The following is a 23,452-nucleotide window of genomic DNA, read 5'->3' on the forward strand; positions in this document are numbered from 1 at the left end:
TATCTATGATTCACATAATAAAAAAAAAAACAATTTTAATATAGCATTGCAAACAATTGCAAATTTATTTACTATTGTACACCAAAATGAATGAAAATAATTCGAATGAATTGACCAAAACACAAATTGAACGAATAGAAAAAAATAAACAGCGTGCGTTTACATTAAGAAAAACTCAAATGGTTATCCACCCATATTCGAAAAGGTAAAATTCAAATTGTTCTAAAACTGTGGTAACTATCAAGTTATTTTCAGAGACATTATTACTAAAGTTGACAAAGGTACATTAAAAATAGGAAATACAAGGTATAAAGATACTGGTGGAGGATTCCTTCTAGAGCAGGATAATAAATCCAGTGAATTGGTTAGTATCTAATTTATAAAAGCTACATGGTAGAAGTAAGTCTTTTTTCAGACTACATACACACATGTTCCACCAGTATTTGAATGTGATAGACCAATATGTAAAGAATGTAAAAAAGTGTTTGCAAACTCATGGCTTTTCGATTCATTTGATTATAGTGTGTGCGATAGTTGCAAGTAAGACTTTCTTGCTAATTAAAATTACATCAATTGATCGTCACATTACAGAGATCCTGAAATACATAAATTAATTACAAAAACTGATGCATTGAATAAATATTTATTAAAAGAATGTGATATCAATAAACGTGAACCAATACTTAAATTTATTGAAAAGAAAAATCCACATAATTCACAATGGGGAAGTATGAAGTTGTATTTACAAATTCAGGTAATAAGTGATTTTTTTTAATGTGTCAATATCAATTAATATGTTACAGGTAGAACAAAGAGCCTTAGAAATATGGGGCAGTGAGGAAAAGTTGCAAGAAGAATTAAATGGTAGAGAAGAAAAAAAAGTGGAAGCTAAAATAAAGAAATATCAAAAAGAAATGAAAAAACTACGGATGAATATGAGGAGTAGTTTGTATGATAAAACTTCTGCTATATCACACACTCATGAATTTGGATCGGAATCCTATAATGAAGAAGATGACACATACACTCACAAATGTTTAACATGCTTTTACACAGAAACATTTGAAAAAATGTGATGAAAAAGTGATCTGAATGTCATGTATTGCTTTGCTATGGATTTTATTATACTTTATTTAAACAATTTGGCCACCATAAACACTTATAAAAACATGTCTATTTTACTTATTCATATACATAGTTATGGTATAAAAATGATAAAATTAATAATTCCTATTTTTAATCATCTTATATCTTCTCATCAGTTGTTTTGTCTGATAGTACTTACCTTAAATTATTTCAAATATACAATGCAAAATAGTTGTTAAACAAACTTAAAATTAGTTTGATAACTTATTAATTAATCGTTAGTATCAATAATGTTAAATTGAATGATCTGTAAGTAGTGTCCGACCGAAACTGGTTTTTACGACCGAAACCGAAACCGAATTTAGGCAACGGTCTCAGTTTCGGCCGAAACCGAAACCGAAACTTCTTTATAAGGATCATGTTTTGAGAGAAAAATAAAGAAAACGTTATTATAATCAGTCAGTTTTATTTTTTTATCTTTAAATCACATAGCTCTGCAGTCTTTGTGACATTTTCACTTATTGATAATCAAATCAACATAACAACCCCTCATTTAAGGAAATACTTTAATTGCGCCTTAAAAATACTTAAAATAGGTGAGATGTGTGAGTAAGTATAGTAGACTAAACTCATTTTTCTTTTGAAGATGCGAAATGTCTACTAATCTACTTCGCTTGGATGGAATTTAACGCGCCGAACATGACCGAGCAGAGGGGGAGAACTCCCGAATGCAGTTTCGGTTTCGGTCGTAGTTTCGGCAGGTTTACCGCCGAAACCGAAACTCGTTTTTTGCCGAAACTCGACCGAAACCGAAACCGAACTTTCGGTCGGACACTATCTGTAAGGTGTTTAATATAATGTATCATTTAATTTCAATTAAAGATTCGAAGACATTTTTTGAGTTGACTAATCCTTTGAGTTAATATTCTGTACATATTAAAAAACAATGTGAAGTATATACAATAACAAAACTATTAAAAAATAGTGTTTATTTATGGTAGTCATATTGTCAAAAAAAGAAATGCAGTTGAGATTTTATTGTGTGTACGCTCCAGAAATACTGTTTGGAATTTACATAACAAAAATAATAAATAAAAATTTAATATCAATACACTTTCAAAATACTTTTATTAACAGATATATGTACTATTTTGACAAAAACGTCTAGACAACACTAGACTTTTTAAATAATATGCCAATCACTGGGTAAGTCATGTACCTATTGTTTGTTTACTTCTAGTCTCTGCACTAAGTTTTTACAAAATAAGCACCAGTTTTGCAGGGTGGTGTAACGTGTATATTTCCCTCCATTTCTGAAAAAATTGCCACAGAAGAACGATTGTGTCTTAAATGGCTTCTGACTAGATGACCCGCGGCTAATGCGGCCATTAATGATAACTCTCCAGCCAAGACAGTTCCACATACTACCCTTGCAAGTTGATTCGCATTTTCTCCAGGGCATTCGCTATGTGATCCTTTTACACCCAACATCTCTAAGCATGCCGCTTGGGCTGGTAACACAGTTCCTCCCCCTATTGTGCCAACTTCAACTGAAGGCATAGTGCACGAAATATACAAATCTTCCCCGTTTCTGCCCCATGGTTCCATAAGAGTCATACAGTTACTACTGCCTACATTTTGAGCTGGGTCTTGTCCCGTTGCTATAAATATGGCTGTTACAACGTTTGCTGCATGTGCATTAAAACCTCCGATGCTTCCTGCCATGGCTGATCCTACCATATTTTTTGAAATATTTACATCTACTAATGCATGTGTGCTAGTTTTAAGTACAGTAGACACAATTTCTGCTGGTACAACTGCTTCGCAAACAACGGACTTGCCCCTGCCTTCAATCCAATTTACTGCTGCGGGTTTTTTATCGGCACAGAAGTTGCCGCTAATACTCAAAATTTCCATTTCGGGAAATAGTGTTTGAATGAATTTCAGAGACATTTCCGTACCTTTTGAAAGCATGTTCATGCCCATTGCATCACCTGTTGTTGCTACAAATCTTGCAAACAAATATCTTCCGGCTATACGAACTTGAATCTTTTTTAATCGAGCAAAACGGCTACTGGCATCAAAACTTTCCTTAATTTTACCAAAGTTTTCTTTATTTTCCATCCAAACCATAACTTCACTTTAAATATAATAAATAAAATATTACATACAAATATTAGTAGTAGTTTCTGGCATTTCAGTAACTTAAGGCTATCAAATTCATAAAAAGTTCTTGTTATAAAGTAAATAGTAGTAGGTACCTTGCTTTGGCAACTGATGGAAAGCGAACAACAGGCCCTCTAGTCATTCCATCTGCAACAACTCTACTAGTAATACCACATTTGAGAAGCGCACGACTTCCTCGATTAGTGCTTGCAACAAGACAACCTTCTGTTGTAGCCATTGGAACGTATATAACTTTCCCATCAAGAAGTAATGGCCCAGCTATTCCAACAGGAATGGGCATGTAGCCGATTACATTTTCACAACAAGCTCCCATTACCTACAATGAAAAATTACAATTACAACATTACATGCGTGTACTAATGCATAACAAAATGTTATTATACTAAATATTTACTTTTGTATAGTCATAATTTTTGTATGGTAAATCTTCTAATGCTTCACCAAAATTTCCATCTTTTCCTATCATTTGTCTACGGATTCGTACACCGCGTTCGGGGTCATCCACAGCCTTTTCTATTTGATATGGTGGTATATGTTTGTTTTTGACTAATAATATTACCTCTTCATCTGTTAAGGTGGTTGCCCCTAAATCGGATTTATATATAGTTAAGCACTCGTTAACAGACCTCGCCATAGGTGGACATAAAACAGCAATGTTTTTCGATGTAACTTCTTTTGAGTTATTTAGTGGCAGTGATAAGATTTCAACTTCGTTTTGTGTTTGAACTTCTTTGTCAACCAAATCTTTCTCTAAAATGTTATAAGTGAATGAAATGAAAATGAATCATCATTTCATATTACTTATAAAATAATTACCTTCGTTGTCAAGAGATACGTTGTCCAAAAACATGGAATGTGATCTAAAGAAAGGCATGGTTGGAATAAACCTTTGGCGTATGGTCCTGTTCAAATGATTGTTTTGGTGTTCATTTGGATTTAAAAACTCTAAGCTTTGATTATTCATATGCACCCTTAATTGTTCTACAAGCTCTTCTTTATTTTCAAAGAATATAAATTTACAAAGTAGCGCTAATAGCAAAATCAATATAACAATATGATCGGCACTTAGGGCAATCCACCTACAATTGCACAAATCAGAATTTATTTTCAATGTTTCCTTTTAACTTTACCTCATTAGATATTAACTTTACCTCATTAGATACCCATGAAAAGTAACAGTTTGTGTACTATTCAACGCTAAGTGCTGTTCAACGACAAATGGCGACACTGAGTCAATACTTTCTTCATGGGAGGGCCACCGACTATAAAAAACACATACTAGGTGTAAGATGATAACAACGCAAGCGAATCGTATATACTAAACCACAACCTTAGACACTTGAGACTTTCATACTCCATTCCAAAAACGAGCTCAATATGCGGTGACATACAGTGAAAAGGAAAGGTCAACTTTATTTGAATAATGAACAAAGACAAAACTATTTTCATTCACAAAAGATTTTTTTTAAGAAGATACATAGCTACTACTCCATGACCTTTAAAGAATCATGAATAGACTGAATAATTTTAGTTTACTTAATAATCGGTTAACTGAAATAGATATACTGACAATAAAACTAAGCAGAGTTGTAATGTTGGAAAAAGCACCTTTCTTGGGTGCTTTCAAAAGTTCAATTAGAAACAAATGAAGTTGATGCATTTGTTCTATACTTATTTCGATCATGTTATACATATATATTTAAACTTACTACATGTATCGATGAATATGAACTAGCATTAAACCAACTGACATTATTAGTTTGACTCTTCTTACAATGGGATTGGATTTGTTATCTTCTTCATTTAGGGCACTTATAATAAGAGAAGGTCTAATTTCTTTCTTTAAATATATACTGGATGTTCGAGAGAGCTAAAATAAACAAACTTGTTAAAATAAATAAAAAGAAAATTAAGGAGAAAGTATTACCTCCAGAAGCAATGATAAACAAGCTGGGTAAAACGTCATAAATATAACGTAGTTTACCAAAATTGAAAGGCAAGCAAAACCGGAAAATATTTCTAAACGTCTAACTCCTAAAAAGTAATTATATAGTGTGTCTATTTAAGTTGGCAGCATATGGGAAACTTTTTTATTATTAATCCTATGAAAGAAAGTTACTATTTATAAGAAGTCCTGCATGGACTAAAACACATAATGACATGATCAGACATAATATTTTGTCAGTCATATACAAGTTTTGGCACAAAATATGAAATTTGTGTATTAGTAAAGTACCTTTATTTTTGAAAATAGCAGAAACCTTTATAAAGAAAAGTTGAAAATTAAAAAGTAGTTACAAATATGCATCAATTTCTATGGATTCTAAGGAATCAAGTTCTTTATAGTTATAGACCCCGGCATGAGTGCTTTTTTTTTATTTTAAAACTAATATTTGACATTCCGTGAAAGACTATGTCATTTACATGGCAACTTTGATCAAAATTATGTTATTGTTAATGTGCATGCATAAGTATTCACTCATATGAGGCAAAAGTATAAAGAAGTACACAAAATCATAATTTTAGCAATCAATAGATATGGTTGCATATTTGCAACTACTATTTAACTTTCAACATCGTTTCCTTATAAAGGGTTCTGCTACTTTCAAAAATTAAGGTATTTTACTGTTAAACAAATTTCATATTTTGTGCTGAAACGTGTATATGACTACAAATTATTAAGGCGGATCATGTCATTATGTGTTTTAGATCATGCAGGACTCTTTATAAAGAATAACTTTTTTATAATAAAACAGTTTTCCATATGTTGCTTACTTAAGTAGACACAGTGTATATAGCAAATAGTATTATTTTGTGAAATAATAAAATATCAGCATTTCTCTGAAAGTATTAAAATAAAATAAATATTGTTAGAATATATTATAGTTATTATCTTAGTGGGTCATCAGTTTCCAGTAAATCTAGATATTAAAGTCCAGATTGATAAGAGTATGAAAATAGAAGCCGTAACATCGAGTTTAAAAAGTTTTTTAAAAAATTATTTTATTGCTCCGTCTACTGAATTTAACCACCCAAAATATTCAAGTACACGCCAGTAGTAATACATAATTATTTTATTGGTCAAACTTGACCATTTTCAGCATTTTTTTATATTTTCCTATTATTACATAAGTATTTTATACCTGCTGGACGAATTAGATGTATGAGAATCTATAATTTAAGAAGATATGGTACCTTTATTCGCTCAATATAAAATTTTCGATAACCAGTCCATTTTTTCCACCAACATCAACCCGCACCTATTTAATTATTGTAGTGATCTCAAGTGTTATAAAATCAATATATATATATGTTAATGGAAATGTGTGTAATCCGTCATTGTATACAATTTCTAGGAAATGTATATAATTCCTAAAATTGCCCGGAAATGTGTGAAATAAATTATATTAGACACAATTCCTAGAAAATCTATACATTCCCTAAATAGCAATCGGAAATGTATTACATTCAAGATATCAATGGGTACGCGGGTTAGCAGAGCGAGGGGAGGGTAACAAAACAAATATTGGCCTAGGTACTTTAAAAATTATCTATGGTCAATCCAGGCATTCGCAAAGTCAGGGGAGTATAGAAAGAGCAAATCAGGATATAGAAAATACGTATACCGACCACGTGGATGCAAGACAATAATAATTCGCATTGGAGCGAGGGTATAAAGTTTGTGCAACTCATGAAAAGCATAGCTTTTCACGCTGGTATCAACTAATATCCTTATGAGGCACTTTTTAATTTTAAAAGCACTATAAAATCGTCAAAGTGTTAGGAAAAACTTACAACAACAGTCCAAAAAAATGATGAAATAGAATATCGAATAATAAGTTTCCTCCCGTACCTATTAGCAAGATGAGCTCTATCAAATTTGTACCAAGAACGGAATCATAAAACAATTGTATTCTAGATTTCAGTTCTTTTAGATGTAACGAGTACGGAAATTGTACTATGTTCAGTTGCAAACCTACAATCTACTGGAACCGGCTAAGGATTCAAAAAGTATCTTTGCAAGAAGAACTGTAGTACAGCAAGATGTCTTTGCTATAAAAATAAACTACTGTGTACTTCCAAGTGTTATTTCAGCTCACCCTGCAAATATAAATAAGTTCTTTAGCTGAAGTACTAGTAGACTTCACATGTGACGCCATCATATGATCACATTGTATCTAACCACATGTGCGACCTTCTTTACACAGTTTAATAATAAAGTAGAAAGACTTTTACTTTTACATTGTGATGTAGAATTACTTAAATGACAGACTGATTTCTTACAAAATGAAAGTTTGAACTTTAAAAATGGATAGTTGATTTTTGAAGCTTAATTAGTAATAAGCCCTATGAAGATTTTATATTTTAGGGTATGATTGTTATCTGATTGTCTTAACGAGAGCCTCAATAAAAATTCTGATTCACAGTTTAACAACGTGTGTCATTTATTATATTCCCAGATAACTTTGAATCTCAGTTTACTAACGTGTTTTATTCATTTTATTCACAGAAAGCATTACTTTTATACATTTTCTAGTACAATATCGGAATTTCATACAATTCCTAGTTAATATACACACTTCCCAGGATATGTATGTATTAAAAAATCTTTATTTTATCAAATCGATATTTTATAGATTTCCTAAATAGCCACGGAATTGTATACAATTGTTAGATTTCATACATTTCCGGTAACATATATAACTAAAAACTTTTGGGTGTTTCATTCCCACCAGCCACTAATGCGGGCAGTCCCTCCGGACTACGCTGGAAGGTAGAAGGCCCTTTTCAGCCTCCTTTCAGGAATCGTGGGAATGGGTTGGTGGTGGTTCCGGTGAGAAATATGAGACGGACGAAATGAAGACAGAAGAGAATGAAAGATTATCTGTGGAATATTACTTAATATTTGCCTAAGTGATCCAACGAAACCACAGCAAAACTTAGATCAAGGCAGACGGACTCGGAATCGAACCGGCGTCCACCCGAAAGCTAAGCAATGGTCTAGACCTCTAAGCCATGCCGCTCGGTCATATATAACTGTAGACCACCAGTATTCATATGTGGTAGTACCCTTGAGTGTCTCGTTGTGCACTATAGTGGTTGCATGTCGGTACCTTGTGGTGGTGTGAGAGATATGGTGGCTGAATAAATGTCGTGGATTTAGGGCATTTACATTTATTTTAAGCAAATGTTCCAATTTTAGCGGGTCTATTGGTATGCAGGTTGAACCAACAACACCGTACAAGGACTAGATGCTCTGACAACATAGCACCGCATGATGTAGGTTATGTGAGGTAAAAGTATTAGCAGTCTGCTTTAAGTTAAAGTTAAACAAGTGATTGACTTTTATTTTTCGTGTGTGGGTGTAATAAAGAGGCTAATTTCTTCTCTCTTAAATTGTTTCAATTAAAATATTTTCCTGGACCTGTAATAACATATTTTGTAATAATAAATTCTGATTTAAAGAAAAATTTTCGTATGACTCCAAAATGAAATTACTATCAAACTAGTATCAAATATGTCAAACGAGAGGGAAAATAGTTTTGAAGATAATTCTGCAATTCTGCTCAAACAAAGCAAGATACCATATTCAAATAATGCCATGATTTCATTCTCCATCCTTCATGCTTACAAATACATGACACATTTTGATATACTTGTATTACCTCATCAAGATACAGTAAAACTTATTTGCAGTTCTTTGCTGCCTGACCCTATAATGGAAGGAAAGAATATCTGCTTTAAACAGATATGCAAAAAATCTATTTAAATAATTGCGGGATCGTAAAAACATGTAGTTTTATTAGTTGAGGATATGCACATTAAACCGTTTCTAGATTATTCTTGTTTAGGCAAATTACGCTTTTGTTTTTTATGATATCCAACATAATGTCAACAGCAAAAGCGATTGCGCATATTAGTTCTACCTCCAAAGTTGACTACTTTATGGTTCCTTCATTAATTAGGAGTTATAACTATCTCAACACCGTTGTAGTAGTTGTCTTAAAATAAATATTTTGCGTTATGGTGCGACTGGCACCTTCTTTTAACTGAAAACCCTTCAGAGAATTTATAAATATCGCTTTTTTAATGTTAAAATACCGCACAACTCACGTTGCACAATGCTGTTTGATTGAGCTGACGATACAATTTTCCTGTCTATGGTGACGTCACGCAAGAGCGCCGAGTCCTTGTTTTCTCGGTGTTGTCTTCGAACACCGGCTACCAACCACCAGATAACGAAATAAGTGTGAATAGTCTAAAATGTTTCTGAATGTTTCTAGCGTTGTCCTCAGCTAGAACGCTCTCGAATGTTTGCGATTGTCCTCAAATTCTAAAGTGTATTGGCTCTAAGAAATTGAGAACCGTTTGGAATGTTTAAGGGCCATTATGTTTGAATGGTGAAGTTGGGTGTTGGGTTCTGCCACTAAATTAAGACATTTTCATATATTTCGCACAGTAGTCTAAAAAATATTTGGAATCTCCTATAACGTTCGAGATTTCTCCAGTCTAATGCACGCATATGTTTGAGAATCGACCACCAAACATCCGTTTAAAATACGTAAACCAAATGAAGACGGTCGTTGTAAAAAATAAGTATAAGAAAAAAAAATAAAAAATGAATAAAAAACATTTTTAGGAAACTTATCAAACTCACTGTTGTGTGGGGCATTTTTTATCGACTCTAGTCCTTCATAAAATGCACTGAAAATTGAGATATTATATTTGTAAGAAGCAGTCACCTGAAAGAGCTCCAACGCTTATAACCAGCGCTTCCACTATGGCATCTAGTGTAACTGTTGGTCCTAATATTGCCATTCCTTTGGCAATGTTATTTTTTATTTCATCTTGATTCTTTGCACAAAGAGCAAATTGGGCTAGTATCACTGCTTTAGATAAATCCATTAACAAGATGAAAAAAAACAGCGCATCTCTACAACAGATACAATATGACATTGCTGCTTCTTCTATGTTTCTATGTAACTCACCTAATATCGGCCACATCAAATCGTAAAAGATTTATTACAGTAGTTGTAAACACAAAACTTGAACATACCGTAAATAACCCGGCAATACCTAAAACAAGTAGCAAAAATTTATAATATTACGCTGTTGTTAAGTTTAAGGTAGTAGAGATGAAAACTGACTTATTTAAATTAAATTAAATGAACATTCAAGGTACTATTTTTTTGAAACCTGGCCAAAATAAATAATAGTTTTTGTAAAATAAATATTATAAAACTAACAAGCTTGAATATAAAATTTTAAATTTATAGCATAACAGACAAATAAGACTTTTCAATCCAATTGTATTAATGAATAGTATGGAATTGCATGTATTTAGTGGTGCCACTACATATCGTATACATATTCTGCTTTCATCAGTACCTTCTTAAGGAAGTACTTATTCCAAATTTGAAATATTCCAATTTACATTCGCCTTTAAGGTAATTGGTACTTACTTACCTATGATATATTTCGATCCGAACTTCTGTAAAATACAGAACTGATAATAACTGTACGGTACCGCAAGGCATCGTATAAGGGTCATTACAATTAAGTCTGCAGCGTTGTATTCTGCCTAAAAGTATAAACAGTTGATTAAAATGTACGTGTGCAGATAATGAAAAAAGTTTCTTTTAATGGAAATAGTTTCTCTTTAGATGCTCAATAGTATGTAGAAATACGCGTGAATATGCTACATTTATTTTACAACTGCATGAATGTTCTCTCTTTTTTAATAACTTATTCAAACAAAAAGTTCATGGTGGTCAGTTTTAATCGTAACCGTCAAATGTGGATCACGATTTCCTTTTGAATTCCAGAAAACGTAGCAATTTTCTACAGATGGATCTGAATCCCGAAAAATATAGCAGATATAGATGACGCTCACTACGCTATTTGTAGTAACTATAATACTTAAAATTTTAAATAATGTACATACGTATACTTATTGTACAGAAACGTGCACTTAAGTATAAAAATAACTATTTAAAACAAATGTATGACTGCTTTTATACCTCTTGTATGCAACTTGCACAGTCCCGAATAGGGGGTTTTGGGAGTGGAGCAGCATATTGTTGTTCCACTGAAAACATACACCCTGTGAGAGTCAATATCGCCACTATCACTTCCCATGGATGTGCAGCACAAAATTCCCCATGTTTATAAAATAACGTTGAAGCCATTTCTGTAATTTAAATTATAGATAGGATCAAAGGCAGGAATAATGAAATGCTATGAAAATAAATATGTAATAGACAAATAAACAATAATCCATACCAGTTAAGATGAAAAATAAGATATTCGATAATTGAAATGAAAAAAAAAATTTAACTGTTTAAAAACAAGTTCGTTTTTTCTAGAGCTTCTTTTTAGACCGATTTACTCTTTAGTATCTGATGGAAGTACATAGAACCCTGCATGAAGTATCGATGCAGCGTGCAGCATACGGAGAAGTAATAATCTGCATTTTACATACTTTAAATAAGAGCAAGCTTATTTATTTTCTTTTATCTGTCTTATATTAGTGTTTCAATAATTTACTAGCAAGCTAGTTCAAATTTGCACCGTGGATACCGTTATCGATGGAGCATAGCACTTACCTAATATTTTAATGTTGGCAACATTTTCAATAATTTTATATTGCATTTGCATGAACGTCAAACATTAAAAATGTAATTGTTACAGCATGTTATTGAAATGTACATATATGTACGTAGCTACATGCGATTAAAATAAAAACCTTTAAACCTACTCACTTCTTTGCAATTGCTTATAATTCTGATTAAATGATAACAGTGTAGAACTAGAACTAAACTCTTCCGACTTCGCCGCAACTACCTATAAGGGCTGAACTTGTTCTTAGAAAGATTCCAGAATGAAGAGTATACATGGTGTACATATAATAGAAATAAGTGTGAAGCTTGCAGAAGGTGATAGTGTATTATAAAACAAGAAAATTAAGTACTATGTCAGAATGTTCATTGTTTTCAAGAAAAACATAACTAAAAGAACAGTTCAGTTCAATTAATTCCGGCCCTAGTATAGAAATACGACCAACAACGCTGCACTCAATCAGCTGATAATCAGTGTAGTATTTGCTTTGTAATTTTTGCTTCATCTTCATAAGGTTGTCACTTCTAATACTGGTTGGACACACACCTCCACTCAATCCTATCTTGAGCTAAAACTGGAACATCCCACATCTTTAATTATTTGTGAACAGTAATCCAATCCAGGTCTACATCTACTCCTCTCAACTCCTGTTCCTGCTTCTGATATGCCTCTGACTAACCCGTCATGCCTGAGATGGTGTCCTACCAACCTATCTCACTTATTTCTTATTGAATTCCATAGAGTTTTCTGTTCTCCTATTCTTTCTAATAATTCTTCATTTCTACCTACATATACAGGGTATCTCACGGTTACCATTCGTTAGAATATTGCGGAAACTACTTCCATTTAAAATTTGAAAATTTCTACAATGGCGTTAAAGGGTACGCTCTCCTCAATTAAAATAACGGCATCCTATGTAGCACTTCCAGTTATACCGAAAGTTGATATCAACTTCGTTATTTTAAATGGGACGCTATATATACTATGACGGTTTTGAATTATAATAATTATGATTCTAGGCAAACTTTCATAAGAATTTCCTACTTCTAAAATTTGCCGTTTTCGAAATATTCTTTTTTAAAAAGTAACACAGAGCAGTAGGTAGCGAAAGAGCATGCTTATTTTACAGTAAAAATGCTGAAGCAACAATGTTGAGTGTCAACGTTCTATATCCATTGTTTCGCTATAGCTTTTAGGTGTAATTTTGTAATTGGGGTTGTTAGTCATTTAAATAAGTTACTTTTACTTTATTTTGTTTACGTTACAAACAATTAGTTTATTCTTAGGTACCTTTTCCATTGTATATTTGTATATTGATTTTTAATGATAGGTGTGTCATTAGGGGTTTATCCCAACATAATTGTATTTCAAATAGTTCGTATTCCTTATCTTTATTTTGTAGTCATAAAATCTATTACTATTTTCGTTAGAGTACAATGGTCGATACAATTGATCAATACCAAGAATTGTTGCACGCTGGACACTTGCACGTACACCGATCTCTCCCTTTCTCTTCTTATCAAACCGCACCCCTTATACCCCACTTTCTTATCTTGGACCAACCACCCTGTTTCTTCTATTCCTANCCAAACCTATACATATATGATAGCTGCACCTTTTACAAATTAGAGCAGTTTGTACCTATTTGTAAATTTATTTTAAAAACAACTGCTCAGTGGATATCACCTCTTAAGTGAACGAAACTTAAATTGTAGAAGCGAACTCACAAACGGCAGACTAGACGTGACTACAGCGTTGCCAGTCTGTACGATAATTATGGGGACATACGATAATTTTGCATCAAATACGATGTACGATATCGTAATTAAAATTTCTATTAAACGTACGATAATTCGTGCTTATAGTATAAAATATATTTTGAAATAGTAATATGTAGTGGGACTATGATATTTGTTTCTGCCAACCAGTTGCCTTTTTTTCTACCTTCTTAAAATCTTTTGTTAATAGAACAAATGGTCATTTGAACAGTCTCTGGGTATTTTCACTCCATAAAAATACAAATTCTCTCTAATTTACAACAGAGCAGACAAACTCGGCTCTTTTGATTCTCGAAAGTCAGGAAAGTTTTTATAGTGTCATCTATTGATGGTATAATAGAGCTGAGAAAATCACTGGGGTACACAGACTCTCTTTACAAATTCATACTCCCACCACTAGACTATTACTCCGATGCGCAGGCGCAATAACGTACGATATTTTTGTGTTAATACGATAATTTTTCCTAAAGAGTGCGATAATTCTATCTACTGAACCTGGCAACGCTGATATTCATCAAGGAGAATAAGTAAACAACAAAAATAAGTGACAACCAGAGAGAATAAGTAACAATCATAAGAACAGTAACAATCAAATAACAATCAAGTGACAATCACCAGCGACAATCACAAGTGTGACAATCAACAGAACCAGTCAAACATATTACAAGCCGTTTAGTAAAATAATAGTTAAGTAATATTAATATTTTTTAGCGTTAGGTTTTTATTAAAGTGTCAAATTTAAATAAACAGCACATTAAAAAACTAACGTGAGTTTTAATCATAAAACAAGTTCGTCAAACCAGGCGTCAACATTAATGGTCCTTCGAGCCGGATAAGTTTTTACACAAACAATTTTGCGAGGCAGCCGTTTTCTGGACATCAACAACCAGCGGAACAGTGAAATTGTACAAGTGAAAATTCAACGGATTAGCGAGTATTACTTCTAACTGTTAATTTTACGAAACTGCAGTTCGACTATCAGTACATAAGTGTATACCAAGTGAAGTACATAGTGTGTGCTATTCCAAAACTGTTAATTTTGCGAAGCAGCCGTTTGAACGTCGCCGACAGACACCGGAACAGCAAAACAACAAACAGACAAGGATATATACACATCCATAGCAAGGAATCTTGGACTACGATCATCAGACCCAACAACGACACCGGAGCCTATTTTGGGGTAAGCTTGTTTAAAACTATCACAAATCCTATTCCTATTTTTCTGGCGTATTTAAATCTCTCCTTAAAACAATGGCTAACCTTGATTTGCTCAAACGTAAACAAATCGACATCAAAAAACGTTTAACCCGATTTCACCATTATATTGCGCAAAATCAAGAATCACCCGATGTAGAACTTCTTCAAATAAAGCTTGAGGCGCTTAAAACACATTTTGGGAATATGTACGAGGTATACGAGCAGACTACAGGGCTAGAAGCTACAATTCAAGAGGAGCAAGATGACGAGATCGAAAACATAGAAGAAACTTTTTATCGAGTAGTAGCAGATACAAAGCGTCTAATTCAGGGTAGAGCAGAAAATAAGTCTCATTCTACCGCCATTCACAGTTTACCATCTTCTCGTCCAGTAATGAGTCATTTACCTGAGGTAAAACTAATAAATTTCGATGGCGCAGTCGAGGAGGGTTAGGTTTTTATTAAAGTGTCAAGTTTAAATAAACAGCACATTAAAAAACTAACGTGAGTTTTAATCATAAAACAAGTTCGTCAAACCAGGCGTCAACAAACAATATTCTTAAAAGCGATAGCTATACCCTCAAGCTTCCCGTCCATACTTTCAAAGTGGGTTAATTACACACAGGGCGTTAAATATTTAATGATGGATTTGGTAGTGAGTTTGTATTGCAATATACTATTCGGAGACATTCCTACAGGGATTAAGTCGGTTAAGATGAATGACCTTCATTTTGACCCGTAGTCCCTTCTAAATGGACCATCCCAAGCTTGTTGTAGTTTCAAGCAACGTTCCTTCGGCGTCCCTTCGGCATGCTGTATCGGTTGCCGAAGTCTCTCATTGGAAATGGTCCTGCTACGTCGACTACGATTCTCTCAAATGACGCTCGCACGTTGTACTGCTGCATTCGTCCATGACTTGCATCAGTCTTCAACACAAAACCGTGTGGAACCAGCACTAGAGGAAACCCAAGAACTTTGAGATAGTTCGATCACCACTTGTTTATGCAACTTAAGTAAGCACTAAGTTACTATCTGAAACACTCCCAACTATGTGCTTTCGCATACCTTTTGATCGAAATCTTTTAAATTGGCTGCTCTAACAGGTATCATTGTTACTCTAATTCGTATGAGCGTGAGTCCCACCAATAATGCATTTTGACCTCGATTTTCTGATTCAACTAACCTTACTAATCCATTGATGTCGCCTATTCTTACAATGGCCTTGGAGTGATACGGTGGTACTCGACCTTCCCCTACATCACTTTATAGGCTTCGACTTAGCATTTGACATTACTGTGTCTTATTCACCGATGCGCACTTATTTATTCATAGGCACGTCTGAGAATTTCTCTTAACTGGACATCAACAAACAGGGATGGTTCGCAAATATACAATTACTTTCATAAACTTTTGCAAGCACCCGCTGTGTCGGCGTCTTCTAATTCAAACTCAATATTTTTAGAACCGGATGGGCGTTACTATCTCTGTTTGTCGAAGGGCGTATCTACCCCTCTATATATTAATCATTCCAATTCATGCACAAAGACACAAGTATTTCAACGTTGTACCAACGAAGTTGTTACGTGACATTTCGGTGACCATTTTCGTATTTTTTCTGTACTTGTGTAATTAAACATAGCTCAGATGTTGAAGTTTTAGTTTGAAAGCAGCAACATTTAAACATATAGATAAAATTTTGTTTGATAAAATTGTTTTTTTTTTTTACTCAAAAATAAATTGCTTCTATTTGCTACCCACTTACGATATTTCGATTCGGTAACGTATTGAAATTTTTGATAGCTTGTAAAATGTTCTTTTTTGTCTACTTCTAATTGTGCTTTAGGTAACAGGAAATGTTTCTATCTTGTGCAAATTGAAGAGATTTTAAATTCCTCTTTGAGTTCTTTGCCCTCTAAACTTAAGATATCTATGTATTGTTTCTCAATCAAGTGTCACGTAATTTTTGTATTTTACATTATTTTTTTATAATAGAGATTATCTTTTTTTTGTAAGTTCAACAAAGTTTTAATTATTTTATCATACGCTGACCACTAGAATGCAAATTTCATATTTCTCTATACTGTTGAAACACTCATAGAAGATATTTAACAAAAAAGTTCTATCCTTTATTATTTTACTTAGTTTAGCAAAAACAAACATTAGGTACGTAAATTCTCTCATAGTATTTTTGGTATGGTAATACAATTTCAATTACTCGGTTATAGTAATACCCAGGTGCTTTGTGAAATTTATTCTTTTTAAGGTCCTATCGTTTATTTTCAAGCAGTATCAGTCGGTTAGTTGATCTTTATGATTCACAAATGCTTATCCGCGTTAGTTAGTTAACAGTTAATTAAAATTAAAATTATTTAAATGTGAATTCATGTAATCAACTGCCTGATCCTAAGTAGATTTCGATAACAATGATTGTATCATCAACATAAGGAAGAATAGGGGTCCAAGTACAGTACCTTGCGAGACTCCCATGCTTGTATTATAGCTTGCACTCTGAACATTACCTATTTTTACATATTGCTTTCTATTTGAGAAGTAGTTTTTCTTAGTGGCTAACCTTGTATCCCATATTTACACATCTTTTTTTCAAAGTTTATAATATCGAAGACCTTTATAAAGTCCAGGAATACCGCTATCGAAGGTTTGCTTTTATCACGATTTTTGTAAATAAATCTGTCACATGAACTATAGACCGATCCGACGGAACTTGAACAAACTAGAATCGGTGGATCGGCCTGCGAGTTTCGATGATTTAGGAAGGCGGACCATAGGTTCAACCATAATAGGGGATTCTTAAAGAGAAACCAGACTAAAACAAGTCCCTGAAAGAGGGCAGCAGCTCTTTCAGTACTCAGGGTGGCAGAGATCATGAGTATCGGTATGACAGTCTGATGCAAAATACTGCGATTTGGAAGGCAACGGGAAACCACCCCATTATGATCCCGAGTAAAACGTTCAACTACTGAAATTAATCTTAAATTTTTTTTAACCATTCCAATATGCCGTGTAGGTCAGGTATCTGAAACGTCTTTCTTGGTTTTATTTGGTTTTATGGTTTTATATCTTTCGTAGAACAACCGTTTCGTCTTAACCCTGCTCCAATGTGTTATAATTCGTTTTGCAGATGTTCCGGTTCGCATATGTTTTTCGTTTAGGTGGTCAAGGTTTTTTTTATTTTTAATATTTTTTTTTGTCTGGGATGATGATTTCAAGTAGAAGGTACGTATATATGTTACATGCTAAATATGACGACTCTTCAAGGACACTATTTTCCCATACCTATAGCTAGTTATCTTTTAACTTAATGCTTAGTAGACATATTATTAATATTGTATTCTTTTATGAAAACTTAAATCATTCTAGCTTCACACTAGGTCTGATAATCATGATCTTGTATTTCTAAAATAAAGTTCTTTTTAAGAACTCTTTTGTTGGAACTTTTATCGTATAAGCTGGCGCAGTCAGTAGGATCGTCTTTTCGGTAATTTCAAAAAAGGTGAATATTTTCGAGAATTTAGTGGTGAACTTTTCTCGAACAGATTTGTGAACATTTCCGGGAATATAGTGATGAACCTTTTTTCTCGAACAAAATTATTTTAACATTGGAAACTCGTTGAAGAAGTGGAACATTGTGTTGTCCATAGAAACTTTCGTAGTTTCGCTTTCAGGAGACATTCCGACTAAAGGAAAATCAAAAATTGGATTTCCGCCTGTTCGCCCTGCTGCTCAGAACCCATGAACTTGCACCTCTACATAGCAAGCATCTTATTGACAAGGTTGGTGATCCTTTAATCAACGAATTTAACAAACTGTACAGGTTTACAAATACCTTTACTTTTTCTAAATTATATAAATTTCTACTATACTTGAAAACTTGAAAAACATGACCTAAAACGAGGAATGAAACTTTTCAAGAAGGGAATTTAAAGAGATAATTCCTACGTTCGATGGGGATAACATACCTCTCCATCAGTTTATTGAAAATGTAGATTTTGTTTTTATTAATTGCGGTGCTGGCGATACTCAGTATTTCGTTAGACTGACTTTAACAAAATTAACTGGCAGGGCAGGAAAAATTATTCTTTCAAAAAGAGTAGATGAATGGCCAGATATTAAACGCCACCTTGAAAATACTTTTGGTTTGGAAAAAAGTACTGAAAGTTTAGTAAGAGATCTATTTCCCTATAGACCCAAAGTAAACAACAGCGTTAAAAACAGAGAGAGAAGAAGAGACAACTTGGTAGTTTCTACAACAGAAGACTACGAATCAGAAAAAATTGTCGCTGTTACAGAATTTATTAATAAATTAGCCAAAACTGTGTTTTTAATGAACATAAATCACGAGTTAGAGATAGCAGTTTTACCATCAAAACCTGCAACAAGAAAAAGCTTTTAGTTTAGCGAATGAAATAGATAAACAAATGAATGAAAGACAGGAAAGGTAAAAATTTTTGGAATATAAAAATCAGAAAGTTAAAATAGACAAAATTTCTTCTAAATAATATTCAAATTACCATAAATTTAAAACTAACATGCAGTCTTCCGCCGAAAGTACTCATAAGCCAAGTACATCTAATTTTAAGCCAAACTCTTTTAACCAAAAGCATAATTTTTTTTTTAAGGGGGGTGTAACAACAGCAACAATTTTTCCCTCATTAATTTGAGGTAGTTTGTAGTGGATAAATAAAAAAATTATTTCTAATTAATATTGCATATTAATCCACTATTAAGTAACTAACAATGTCATAGGATTTCATACCATTTAAGGGGTTTTCAAAACCTAAGAAAGAAACAGATTCTGAATCCGGTAACTTCAAAAACCTACAAATATCCACAATATCATAAAGAAGAAGTAAATTCCCAAATTCATAAACTTTAAAAAAAAAATCATTCGACTAAGTCATTCACCTTATTTAAGTTCAATTTGGATAGTGCCTAAGAAGACAGATGGGGATAGGGATGGAATAAAACCAAATACGCAGAAAATACAAGCAATTTACAACTTTCCAGTACCCAAAACCGCAAAAGACATCAAATCATTTTTCGGACTGAGTGGTTATTATCGTAATTATGCTAAGATCGCGAAGCCTTTGACCGTTCTATTAAAAAAAGATACACAATTCCTTTGGACAGACCAATGTCAAAATTCATTCACAGAACTCAAAACTTATTTGACTCAATCCCCTGTGTTGCAATATCCTCGATTCGAAGAACAGTTTATTTTGACAACGGACGCCTCGCAATACGCTATTGGAGCTGTCCTTTCACAAGGCCCTATAGGTAAAGACTTGCCTGTGGCGTATGCCAGTAGAACACTTAATTCGGCAGAAACAAGATATTCTACGATAGAAAGAGAGCTGCTTGCCATCGTATGGGCTACAAAACATTTTCGGCCATATCTGTATGGAACACACTTCAAAATTATAACCGATCACCGTCCACTTACGTGGTTGTTTAGTATTTAAGATCCGAGCTACAGACTACTTAGATGACGTTTAAAGCTTGAAGAATACATTTATGAAGTCATTTATAAAAAGGGTACATTAAATAGAAACGCGGATGCTCTCTCTAGAATCAAAATTGAACCCGAAATTCAAAATTCATTTAAAAGTTAATATTTTTGAAAAAAGTGTTACGGATATACCCGAGGGTATTGATTATGATATATTTCTTATAGATGAAAGATCTTATGACACGCATAAAACCGTAGTAGGAAAATTTAACGATAAAAATCATACATACGAAATTCTCTTCCCTTCTGATAAATTAAAAACGGTAAACTTAATACTTCGCGACACAGAAAGTCCCAGTTTCTATGAAAATATCGAACTTGAACAATCGCAATTAAACCCTAACGTAACATATATAGTAAACAATTATCAAAATCTTAGAGAATTATTCGAAAACGTCTTAATTATTTTAACTTTGGTATCTTCTAATGATCTGTTGAGATTTACCGTGTCAAAGGAAGAAAGACAGAGGAATTTCTATTATATTTGTGCGCGTCAACAGTTAGAAATGATTAACGTAAAACTCATAAAATTGTGTGTATAAAAACACTTTTTCTGGAGCATTTGAAATAAAGATTCAGCTAGACTCTTCCAATGTAATGATTCGACCTCTAACTTTTATAAGCCTTATTGTTTGATTATGTTAGGTACTATACTTTAAAGTCCAATATATAAGTATAGGTTTTGTTAGTATAACTACCCTATTTCCAACTGGACTTCAACCTACAATTGACACAGTCTGTAAGATTGCAACAGAAACGTTAAAAATAATAGCAATTAAACACACTTGTATAAACGAAAGAGACGACTAACCGTTCTATTTGATGATTTGTTTCTATTTAAAAATTGAAAGTGGTGCACTTAAATTTAAAACAAATCAGAAAAGAACTATTTCGTTTCTCTTATCTGATAGAGACAGAAATTGTAATGATGTAGTTTTCGATTCATACAACAGGAGTGTAAGAATAGAAAAAGCAAAACAAGTATAGAAATAGAATAAATAAGTAATTGGAGTTAAAAAAAATATGCAATGATAATTATTTTGTTGTCCTTGCCACCTACATATATAAACACGCAAATTATGTACATGTTTTAAACTTTATTCGTTACATAACGCACGTGAAGATGATTATTTTGTAAAACATATTTACATATAAGTATGCAAAAATCAGTTTTGACGTAAGTGAACTTCTAACGATAAGCGTCAAACTGTTACTCATAGAACGTACAAGTTTTTTAAAAGGATACATACATACAGATGACGACACATTTCTTAACAAGAATATTAATTGATTACATATCCTTAAAGTATCAGAAATATTTCTTAATTATAAAGGGCCATTTGATTAATAATGATTTCAACGATCTTTGAATTTTTAATATGTGGTACGTATATATGTTACATGCTAAATATGACGACTCTTTTCAAGGACACTATTTTCCCATACCTGCAGCTGGTTATTATTTAATTTAGAAATGCTTAGTAGACAAATTATCAATATTATATTCTTTTATGAAAACTCAAATCATTCTAGCTTCAGACTAGGCCTGATNTATGTACATTATTTATAAAATAAAACGTCAAACTAAAAGTAATCACAAGTTTTCTGTTAAAATTTATCTTACGTCATCACCATCTAAACAATTCCAAGAGCTAACTAAAAACGGAATATACAGGGTATTTATATAACGAGTAGCAACCGCGTGCGTGGATTTATTTAAAATTCCAAAGACCGACTTCGTTGGAGGATGTAATCGCTGTTGCCCTCAACGAAAAACAAGAACAAAAATCTAAATTAGAAATCCAAAAATATCAAAAAATAAATAATTCATCAACTAGTCATTGCTCATTCTGTAATAAACCTGGTCACACGTCGATTAATTGTGGTTTTAATCAAACACAGCGCTCAGTTCCTCATAAAAACATTAACCATTTCTCTCACAATTCACAAAATAATCATTCTTTTAATTATCACCAAAACACTGCTGACATTTCATTAATAAAAAAATCTTGATTGAATGATGGTACTCCTTCTTTCTATGATGAACAAATTATTCTTAAGGGTATAGATAAAGTTGCAAACCATAATCAGACTTTATGTTACACTTATTTAAATATTCTTATAAGTAGGGAAAACATTAATCATATTTTCCATGTCATCGACGATTTTTTTTCTATTCAATTTAATGGTGTTTTAGGAAATGATTAATAATAATAATTAATTGTAATTTAGATTATGGGAATAATGTGTTAATANTTTATAATATAGAAAATAAAATTCAAAGTTCTGCTGTATATAATTCTTCTAATTCTAACTCTAACTCGAAATCAAATTTCAATTCCAATTTTAATCCTCATTTCAATTATAATTCTATTTCTCACGATAATTCTAATTCAAATTTTAATTCTGTTTCTAATAGTTATATTCCTAATGATAATTCTAGTTCTAATAATAATTCTATTTCTATTAATATTTCTATTTCTAATGATAATTCTAACCCAAAATTTAATTCTATTTCTAATCCTAATTCTGTATCAAAGGTTGTGGAACCTTTTCCTACCTTGAATTGTTTTGTAATTAAACCTCGCCGCGAAACAATAGTTAGCATTAAGGTAATTAACGAAAATGCTTCTGAAGGAATAGTTCCTCATACAGAACTTCTTGATGGAGTTTATTTATGTCCAAGCATCGTTAAAGTAAAAAATTGTTGTGCTACTACTTCTAGTAGAATGAAGATTCGGGCTATAGGACAGTGGTCTAAGTGAACTATTCTGTCCAGATGTTTCGTCACCTAGTGCGGCTGACATCCTCAGTGGTAGTGCTGCGTTGACAACGTGAACGTAGATTATACTTCGAAGTCTCGGCAGCGACGCTGATCACTGATATTTATACTATGGCACAGTGGCGTGGCTTCACGGGTGTCAGCGTCGCCTTGGCTCATCCGATGAACGCTCGGTGTATTCGAATGACTTGTTTGCGTGTTCGGCGCTTTCTGCGTAGGTTTCTTTAGGACTGGGTAACATACTTTATTTCAAACGAAGCCCTTCTTCTTTTCTGTT

General features: G+C 32.9%; 2 protein-coding genes across 3 annotated transcripts in view; one reads left to right on the forward strand and one right to left on the reverse strand.

Moving 5' to 3' along the window:
- Positions 1–20: 20 nt before the first annotated feature.
- Positions 21–1,170, forward strand: LOC108741358 (DNA repair protein complementing XP-A cells homolog). 2 transcript variants are annotated; one of them, XM_018476160.1, is made up of 5 exons: positions 21–205; positions 256–364; positions 416–540; positions 592–724; positions 804–1,170. In XM_018476160.1, exons 1-5 carry the CDS (start codon positions 87–89, stop codon positions 1,074–1,076), a joined length of 759 nt encoding a protein of 252 aa, XP_018331662.1. In that variant the 5' UTR covers positions 21–86; the 3' UTR covers positions 1,077–1,170. The 2 variants fall into 2 exon arrangements, with proteins under 2 accessions (XP_018331662.1, XP_018331661.1); XM_018476159.1 differs by having other exon boundaries at positions 24–205; positions 592–754.
- Positions 1,171–2,195: 1,025 nt separating this feature from the next.
- LOC108741355 (3-hydroxy-3-methylglutaryl-coenzyme A reductase) overlaps positions 2,196–23,452 on the reverse strand; it is a 104,659-nt gene continuing 83,402 nt past the window's right edge. The window contains exons 2-12 of the mRNA XM_018476152.1: positions 11,295–11,464; positions 10,741–10,855; positions 10,263–10,350; positions 10,017–10,207; positions 5,201–5,307; positions 4,983–5,143; positions 4,425–4,535; positions 4,090–4,352; positions 3,668–4,023; positions 3,348–3,589; positions 2,196–3,226 (exon numbers count right to left, since the gene is read on the reverse strand). Coding sequence (XP_018331654.1) covers positions 2,335–3,226; positions 3,348–3,589; positions 3,668–4,023; positions 4,090–4,352; positions 4,425–4,535; positions 4,983–5,143; positions 5,201–5,307; positions 10,017–10,207; positions 10,263–10,350; positions 10,741–10,855; positions 11,295–11,462 — 2,694 coding nt within the window. The 5' untranslated portion in view covers positions 11,463–11,464 and the 3' untranslated portion in view covers positions 2,196–2,334. The remainder of the gene's footprint in view (positions 3,227–3,347; positions 3,590–3,667; positions 4,024–4,089; positions 4,353–4,424; positions 4,536–4,982; positions 5,144–5,200; positions 5,308–10,016; positions 10,208–10,262; positions 10,351–10,740; positions 10,856–11,294; positions 11,465–23,452) is intronic.

Source organism: Agrilus planipennis, unplaced genomic scaffold (genome assembly GCF_000699045.2).
Source record: "Agrilus planipennis isolate EAB-ADULT unplaced genomic scaffold, Apla_2.0 scaffold266, whole genome shotgun sequence".
Lineage (NCBI taxonomy): Eukaryota > Metazoa > Arthropoda > Insecta > Coleoptera > Buprestidae > Agrilus > Agrilus planipennis.

Excerpts from the sequence above, each read along its gene's own strand:
- LOC108741358 (XM_018476159.1), top strand. The coding sequence starts at position 87 with ATGAATGAAAATAATTCGAATGAATTGACCAAAACACAAATTGAACGA. Across the intron at positions 206-255 it reads ATCCACCCATATTCGAAAAG|AGACATTATTACTAAAGTTG; the intron begins GTAAAATTCAAA and ends AGTTATTTTCAG. Across the intron at positions 365-415 it reads ATAATAAATCCAGTGAATTG|ACTACATACACACATGTTCC; the intron begins GTTAGTATCTAA and ends GTCTTTTTTCAG.